Source organism: Echiichthys vipera, assembly GCF_963691815.1.
Source record: "Echiichthys vipera genome assembly, chromosome: 3".
Lineage (NCBI taxonomy): Eukaryota > Metazoa > Chordata > Actinopteri > Perciformes > Trachinidae > Echiichthys > Echiichthys vipera.
Genome location: NC_139828.1, coordinates 8,196,943 through 8,205,753, shown reverse-complemented (window position 1 = coordinate 8,205,753; position 8,811 = coordinate 8,196,943). Strand labels below are relative to the sequence as shown.

General features: G+C 40.6%; 1 protein-coding gene across 1 annotated transcript; it reads left to right on the top strand.

Annotated features, from left to right (window-relative positions):
• Positions 1-1,542: 1,542 nt before the first annotated feature.
• LOC310945103 (cytochrome P450 2J2-like) lies at positions 1,543-6,212 on the top strand (the record flags this gene model as incomplete). Its single annotated transcript, XM_083911077.1, has 9 exons — positions 1,543-1,725; positions 2,660-2,822; positions 4,269-4,422; positions 4,503-4,659; positions 4,749-4,925; positions 5,236-5,377; positions 5,488-5,675; positions 5,767-5,908; positions 6,037-6,212. 9 exons carry the CDS (start codon positions 1,543-1,545, stop codon positions 6,210-6,212), a joined length of 1,482 nt encoding a protein of 493 aa, XP_083767203.1.
• Between the last annotated feature and the right edge of the window lie 2,599 nt (positions 6,213-8,811).

Here is an 8,811-nt window from a genome sequence, read left to right as displayed (position 1 = left end):
TGCCTGTCATCCGTCGCTCTGTTTCACTTGCACTGCTCATTCTGCGTTTCAGTGCAAGTGGGAAGTCCAAAGTTTCGGACCTCCAACTAGGGCAAAGTGCACTGGAAGTCCTGTCAAAGTGGAGCCCCCTACAAGCGAATTCGGGGTAGGTTGATCTCCCTTCGAGGAGGAGTGGAGGTCAGAAACTTCGGACTTCCCATTGCACTTGAATGCAGCATTTCTCTCTCAACGCATGTGTCAGGGGAGGAGGGAAGTGTCAGAGGTCAGGTAAGGGGAAGAAGGAGGGAGATGGGAGATTATTCTTCTTACCCCTTTTGCACATAAACGTTATTTGTATTATCTGAGTTATTGATTTGTTTTTTTCTTTGTTTTCCTCGTTTTTATTGTTTACAAGTTTTATTTGTGTTTGTATTATTTTAACATGTTAAAAAATGACTAAATTAAAAAATTAACAAATAACATTCAGCTTTACTATCAAATTAAGGCTTAAAAAGCCTAAAGAATAATCGTCTAAATGTCTCTCGATGCAATGAGATAGACCTACAACCGATCAGAGCAACAGAAGGACGTAGCGCTGAACGACTGGGCAAGTTGAGGCTGTGCTTGGTCTGTTTTTGAAGCAGGAAGAGACTACGGTTCGATTCCTCTGTATGTCTAAAATTTGACTAATTTATTAGCTGATTATATTTTGATGGTTATGGTGAGGATCAAGGGCTATAAAAGTATTTTATTGAGGGTAAACAGACACGTGACCAAAGTCCCTTTTCCTTGGGCAAGTCGAGTTGAGTCGAGTCGAGTCAACTCACTTCCCTGTAGGATAAAGAGAAAGGAGAAGGTAGCCTCTCTAATAATATTGGCCTGTTGTGCCATGACAAGTAGCCTAATTGAATATTTATTATAATTATGGGGATTCTAACTTCATAAAGGCTTTCCTCTCAATCAAACATATTCTCTCCCTGTCACTTTAAAACAGAGAAACACTGGCAGGCAGCCGACACTGTAATCAAACAAAAACTTATTTACTTCTTAAGTTCATCTAAGTCAAAATCATTATATTCTGCCGACTGTGTTGATTAGTGATGTCAGTCATTATCTGGCTAACGTTAGCCACTAAGTCCACACCTCTAGTGAGATGTCTCTGCTTTATTAGGGATAAATTATTATTAAACTGAATTATATTATTGCTGCACCCTTTGATGATTGAAATCAAATGTAACTTGTATTTTAAGATCATGAAACAGCTATTTTGTTACATTAAATCCATCTACTGCAAGTCAAAAATGTAACTGAACATGCCTTTATTTTATTTTTATTTACCTTTCATTGACTCACTGACTGATCACAGAAGAACCAGCTGCAAGAGTTCAAGCTGCGAGCTTGTTTTTCACCTCAGAGAACGGTGTTGTTACATAACATTTCCCTGTTGGGCTTTTCCCCCCAGCCTTCTCAACTCCACACTCTGATAACAAAGGACACGTGAGGCACCATCATCCTGTCTGCAGGAGCGAACTGAGCTTTAAAGAGAGCCTTTTTATAGTGATCATGATTTTTCACGCACTTTTTGAGTGTATGGACTTCACTGGCTGGTTGTTGTTCAGTTTCGTAGTGTTACTCCTGGTAGATGTGGTCAGAAACTGGAGGCCACACAACTTTCCCCCTGGACCCTGGGCCGTGCCTTTTCTAGGAAATGTCTTCACAGGAGTTGACTTCAAAACAATGGAGAAGGTGAGGAGGACAGTACCATTTATTTTCCAAGAGAAGAAGAAATAACAATAATAATAAGTAATTTCTGATCACTTTGATATCAGTGCATATTGATGTATTCTACTCCTAAAGTTGTATTTTCTGCTACTTTATAGGCTACAAAGCGTGAACTAAATAGCACAGCACCTCATGAAATGTTATTTTTAATCTCAAATAACAGTGATCATAAGTCACAAACACCACTTCAAAGGTAAACAAAGCTATCAGGACTTCATATCATGTCAATCAGGACTTAAATAGAGTATGCGAGTTTTCAAAGCAACATGAAGACCATTTTGTGATGGGGTCACACACACGACAGTAACTGCGACATAATAAATCAGACAAATCCTTTCCTCTCTACTTGCTCGGACCAAAACCATCTTCAAACTCTGCCTTCGTTTTTGGTTCAAACCTGCAAACGTTTCATGACTGTATTGTGCAAAGTTGCAACGTTATAGCTTTGACAAAATCTGTCCAAAAACAGACGAATAATCACCTGGCAGATTATCAAACTGCCTCTGTGTTACTTCCCGCAAGTCCCGCTACAGCAGCTGTCTCTAGAACCATATTTAAGGGTCGCTTTTGCGGATTGTAAAAATGTACAAAGCTAAAAACATGCCAACTAATCAGTGACTATCTGACAGATCAATAAATGTAATTTACATATTTATATCGAAGAAAGACAAACTGCATCACACAGGAGCAGGAGTTGCAAGGTGAAACAGTTTTGTGATCAAGTGAGTCCAACCTTTCGAAGTGGTCGCAGCAGTGTTATTCCTGTTTGTCCCAGAAGTGTTGATGTAACTCTTTTTAAGTATTTCATGAGGGAAAAAATACCATTATCCGTATCCAATGCATAGTTAATATATCTAAAGAATACAAAAGCATTATCTCGATCTGTTTTTAAATGCAGCTTGCTCAAGAGTACGGCCCAGTCTTCAGCCTGAGGAGAGGCAGTGAGAGGGCGGTGTTTATTTCAGGATACAAGATGGTCAAAGAGGCTCTCGTCAACCAGCTGGACAGCTTTGTTGATCGACCCATTGTCCCTCTCTTCCATGTTGTCTTCAAGGGGCTTGGTGAGTGCACATAAACAAGTGAGTGAGAGCATGACTGTATGGTAACACAAATGTATTTTGTTGTATCAAGCTCCTTAAACCCCAGTAAAGCTAAAAATCTTCATGCCGTGTTGAAGGATTTAACCCCCCAAAAAGCATTGCTCAGTCAGCCAACTGACATGGGACTTAAGAGTGGCCCACATTAAAAGAATTTAAATCTTAACAGATATTTACAATGTAAGGGACTCAAGACATGACAACAGTTTTGTTACTATAGTGTGTGGAGAACAATGATTTGGCCAAAAAACAGCTCACCACACAGATTCTTTGATGGACAACCAAAGTCCGAACACTCAAGACTGTAAATCCAGACCAGGATCTGCCGACTCCACAGAGTTGACTACAGATGCACGCGTTGTTACTAGTTGACAGTTGTATCTGATATTAGGCGAAGGTTTTGTAGCCTCGTGAGACGATCCTGATCTCTGAGCTCCATTGTATTTTACTCGCAGATCAGTCTGCTAACGTGCAGCGGAGAAAATTTAAAGACGTTTCCCATCGACCGAACCAATCAGCGTTGGTTTTAAGGCGGATTTAAGTGTTACGAAATGAGAAGCGACTGTTATGTGTAAACAACATGGCGGCTTCCGCAGATGGGATGAGAACAGCTAACAAGTAAACTACTCGCAAACGCTTTTTTCTCTTGGATCCTTCTGTTGGAATATAGATCTGGCACCTGTAATTGAGCCATTTATCCATAATTTTGAATTACACTAATGGCAAATATCCTTTACAGACATGTTGTTTACTTCCTGAATTCTGCCCACACACTGTAAGTACGTCATACGCTTCGTTGATCTGATTGGTTGATTTGGCCTGTATGTTGGCGATGGACAGATGGTTTATCCAATCAGCAACCAGTAGTTTCGCCCCTTCCCAAAAGATCTCCAAAAGAGAGTCCCCAGATGGACATGCTGAGCAAATGAGAATCACGTGAATCAATCCATCTGGCGCAGTCAAGTTAAAGGTTTTGCTCTTCTTGTACAGAAAACTTCTGGGCTTTGCTTTGAGGGGAAATCAGGCCCAAAATAGTCTTGATTCTTGTGTAGTGTGTATCCAGCAGTAGTATATTCAATACACAAAAGTTAGAAGTGACCATTACTACTTGTTTTCAAAAAAGGTGGTTCTTAAAGGTGCTTGTCGTGGCACTAACCACAGTCACAGCAGGACGGTCCATCACAAACGAACAGAAAACAACAACAAACAACAAAGAAGCTCTGATTCCACACAGAGAAGAGTGGCTTCATTCTCTGCTCAGGACCTCAATACTCCACTATATCTGTACATAGAAAACAGTAGATTGCTGCTGCATTAATGTTCTGAATATCGAGTACAGAGCCTTTATATCTGTTAAGGCAATGGGTTGCTGTTTTTCTTAGTTAATAATTTTGTTAAACATTTCCACAGGGATAGCTTTGAGCAATGGGTACCTGTGGAAGAAGCAGAGGAAGTTTGCCAACACTCACTTGCGTTACTTTGGGGAGGGCCAGAGGTCATTGGAAAAATACATTGAAGATGAAAACAACTTCCTCTGTGAAGCTTTCAATGAGGAACAAGGCAAGTAGAGGTTCATGTGTTAGTTCACTTGACAAATTTTACCTTCTTATATGATTTAATTCCACCTACGACATTCCCAGGAAGACCATTCAACCCCCACTACCTCATAACGAATGCAGTGAGTAACATCATCTCATCTGTGGTCTTCGGACATCGCTTTGAATACAGTGATCCAAGCTTTCGCAAGCTTCTAGAGTTGGACAATGAGGCGATTGTGCTCGCTGGCTCTGCTCAGACTCAGGTAATTCATGATCTGCCTCATCTATGATGTGATCACACAACCAACTACAACCAACACCTACATCTGATCTTAATTTGTCCCATCCGTAGCTGTACGATGCCTTCCCTGGATTGATGAAGTACCTTCCAGGACCTCACCAGACCGTCCTCGGCAACTACAAGGAGATCATGACTTTCTTGAAAAAGGAAGTAGAGAAGCACCAGGAAGAGTGGAACCCTGATGACCCTCGTGATTATATTGATGTATATCTTGCAGAGACGGAGAAGGTAAGACATTTCCACATTTTAAGAGAAGCTCCCAGGAATCCTGGTAAAGGACAACTTCACACTTTTGTCTTAAAACATTCGCCAGGTGCTGTAATCATTCCCCCTGTTCATACAAGCCATTAACAGATCCCTTTGTAATTGGATTCTGTCGGGACTTGACTTGAGAACCAGAGGGTTGCTATACTTCAAGTCTCACATCCGGAAAAAGTATGGAGGTGGACTGGTAGCTGCCTTAAGCAAGGCACCAAGCGGCTCGGAGTGCCTTTCCACAGGCACAGCATAATGTATGATGTTGTTTTAACTCGGCCAGCAAAAGGAGGACCCCCAGGCTGGCTTCAACATTGAAACCCTGCTGGTTTGCACCCTCGACCTGATTGAGGCTGGTACAGAAAGTAGTGCCAACACCTTACGCTGGGCCCTCGTATACCTGATGCACTACCCAGAGATACAGGGTTAGTATCTTACTAATCACACTGAGAACAGAAGTATTACCATGAAGATTGTAGATAGTTTTGTTCTATTTCAAGTGTATAATGTCCAATGACTGTGTTTCCTCACTCAGAGAGAGTCCAGGCAGAGATAGACAGAGTGGTCGGACAGTCTCGTCAGCCCACTCTGGCTGACAGACCCAACCTACCTTACACTGACGCTGTCATCCATGAGACTCAAAGGTTGGGTAATATTGTTCCAATGGGATTCCCCAAAATGGCCACTAAAGACACTATACTGGGAGGATACCTAATACCCAAAGTAAGGGACTATTTAGCAGACTCACCCAGATATAAATGGCAAGCTGTAAATGAACACATCTGATATCAACATCTTGTGGCTGTTTTTCCAGGGCACAGCTATAACTACAATCCTTGCGTCTGTACTGTTTGATAAGAATGAATGGGCCACTCCAGAAATCTTCAATCCTGAGCATTTCTTGGATTCAGAGGGCCAGTTTTGCAGAAGAGACGCCTTCTTGCCGTTTTCAGCAGGTTTGCTTGACACTCCTCCACTTCCAGTGATATATAGCTCACATGAATTTCTACTACCAACAACATGATAGCAAGATTTAGTTCATGAGTCTAGTTACCTGAAGCCGCTATCAACTGTTTCCCCACAGGTAAACGTGTGTGTTTAGGGGAGCACCTGGCCAGAATGGAGCTGTTCCTCTTCTTTACAGCTCTCCTCCAACACTTCACCTTCTCTCCTGTTCCTGGAGAAATGCCCAGCTTGGAGGGTGTGCTGGGCTTCACCCATTCCCCTGAGGAGTTCAGGATGCTAGCCGTGCCTCGCTGATTGGCTCCCAACCTTTCCTCATCACATCTGACAATAAAGATTTGAACTGAAAGTGGAATGAAAGACTTTCACAGCAACTGAAACCATTTCTGCCAACGTTAATATGCAAATGAGGGATATCTAAGGTTAGGTAATTACTGAAATGCTCTGATTGTCTCCTTTTAAAACCCAGTTTTTAGTTGTGGACTGCAATGGTCCGACCCATTTCCATTATCAAAATGTGACTGCATGATGGATCGGTGAGATAGCTTTTGTTCCCATTGCACTTTTACTCTGATTACACTTTGAACATCCAAACTCAGTCTAAAGTTGCTAAAAGACAGTATAAGTATCATAGTATCGATTAGATGAGAGTGCTGTTGCTCATGCATGATTACCATCATGTTATTATGTAAAGGCATCATTGTGTTTAGGTACCAGCATTTGTACTATGGCAGGGGTCTGGTTGTCTGTAGCTGGTTATATAAGTACAGGTCACAGTCACACATACCTTTGTGCAGGGTTAGGGTTAGGGTAAGTCTAGTTTGTAGGTGTGTGTCCACCACAAAAGGGTTAATTACAGGGTGTGCACGCATTACAAAACCGGTTTTGCACAAGGAAGAAGAAAGTCTCAGACCTTCATCTTACTGCTGAGTTGACTCTCTGTAACAATGTGGCTTTATAATTTTTTGCTGGTTTTTTGTGTACTGTAGTTGCCACATTTAAAGGAGAGAAGAGATGTGTGGTAGTTTGGAGGCTTCAACAGTAGGTCTTTATAAATTAGTAACATGCGATGGCTAATTCTTTTTGAGTGTTGGGAGGTCCAGTGTTGAGTAGGAAGTTCTGCATTTGTGTTAAAAGGTAAAGCACACACCGTGTTTAACAACAGCGACCAAAATAAATATAGACGGTATGTGTTGATTCACAGTCACTCAGGTCGGATGATAATTTCAAGTTCAAAGTCCAAAGAACCTGGACTTGTGTACTGTTTAAGCGCCAAACAGTAACCTCGGTTACCTTTGGTTAAAGCACCTGCGCTCCCACAGAGGGGTTTTCACAGAGTACCAGGATTTACTCACAAATAAGCTCCCTAATGATACAGTTACATTACACTTGGCAAAGTTAACTGTGGCAGTATTACATTCTCACATCGAATGAGGATGTTTGAACAAACTAAAAATAAACTGTTCTTTACTTGTACAAAGACGGTATTGTTCGATCACTGGTCTGATAATCTTTTACCAACTGGATCTCTGATCATTCTGTCAGATGGTCATTAACATTTGACCTGACAACTGTTTATCATCCTGATCCTTTAAGTGTTGCACAATGTGTGACCTACAGTAATAATGACTGTCATTTATTAGTATGGAGCAACAGGGGATCTTGATAAAGCCTGTTATATAATCATATATCCATGAGCTCTCAGTGTCAGCTCTTACCAAAACAAAGTACGGGTTCATTTTATTTAGTAAACTTCAAGTTTATTTCCCTTAGTTTACTTTATGTAGTAATGCATATATCAATGTACTAGCAATGTACATATAATTATACTATTTTAATACTGCTTGGGACTAAATTGGCCAACTTTTTAGTTAATAAAAGTTAAGAGCAGTACACTTTGAGTATACAACTCGTTAACGTCTACTGTAAGTTTTATTTTAACTGTAAAAATGCTTCAAGAGAACTTAAGGTATACTTTTCATTTTCACCACGAGTTTATCTCGATGAAAAGTTTAATTCAAGCCAAGTTTACTTAAATTGTTCGGTAGCCTTGTCAGTATAAGTCAAGTATATGATTATATATCTGGTAAATACACAAAAAGTATACTGTACTTTAGTTTAATCGTAATATTACACTTGAATAAACTTTTTTGTATTAGCTCCACATAATTTTCTTCACATGACAAAAGATGCATTCCTTCTTTCCTCTACATTTTAGATTAATCGCTCTGCTTTTGTTACTGGTAAATGAAAAATGTACTAAATCCATGACTTGGTCCTTTTCAAAGATTTTTAACAAGGAGGCAAAAGAAGAATTTTTCTTTAATTGAGGCGACAATCATCACCTTATCCTTCGCCTCATTTCCTCTGACCAAAAAAGGGCATGTATGCGACGTTGGGGGGAGGGAGATACATCCATCTGGCTGACGTTTACCTCCAAGGAGAAGTGAGGGCCAGCGGCTAGCTGTCACTCAAGAGGCTGCGCCCCTAATTATTCATAAACTTTAACCTCCAATAAAATAAAAATGAGCCTGGTACAAAGAAATTCACCCTCTCAGTGTGTCATGACGTTATGAACTAGAATGATTTTTTGTACCAGGCCTTAAAAAGGTTGAATTATGCTGTGAAAACGGCCTATTTAACATGGGGGTCAATGAGAAATTGCTCCATTATGAAACCTGCCCCTAGTGGAAACTCAGGGAACAGCAGTTTTTGGCACTTCCTGATTGGATCAACCAGGAAATCGCTGTGATGGGGGCTTGATAAAAACATATGAAAAAAAATACGTTTGAAAAACACGCCTATATTCAAACTCGTTGGAGGCTGGATACAGGGAGTTTTCGTGATGCTAAATTTCTTAGCCGGGATGTAAAATATATGTTATATAACATAAAAG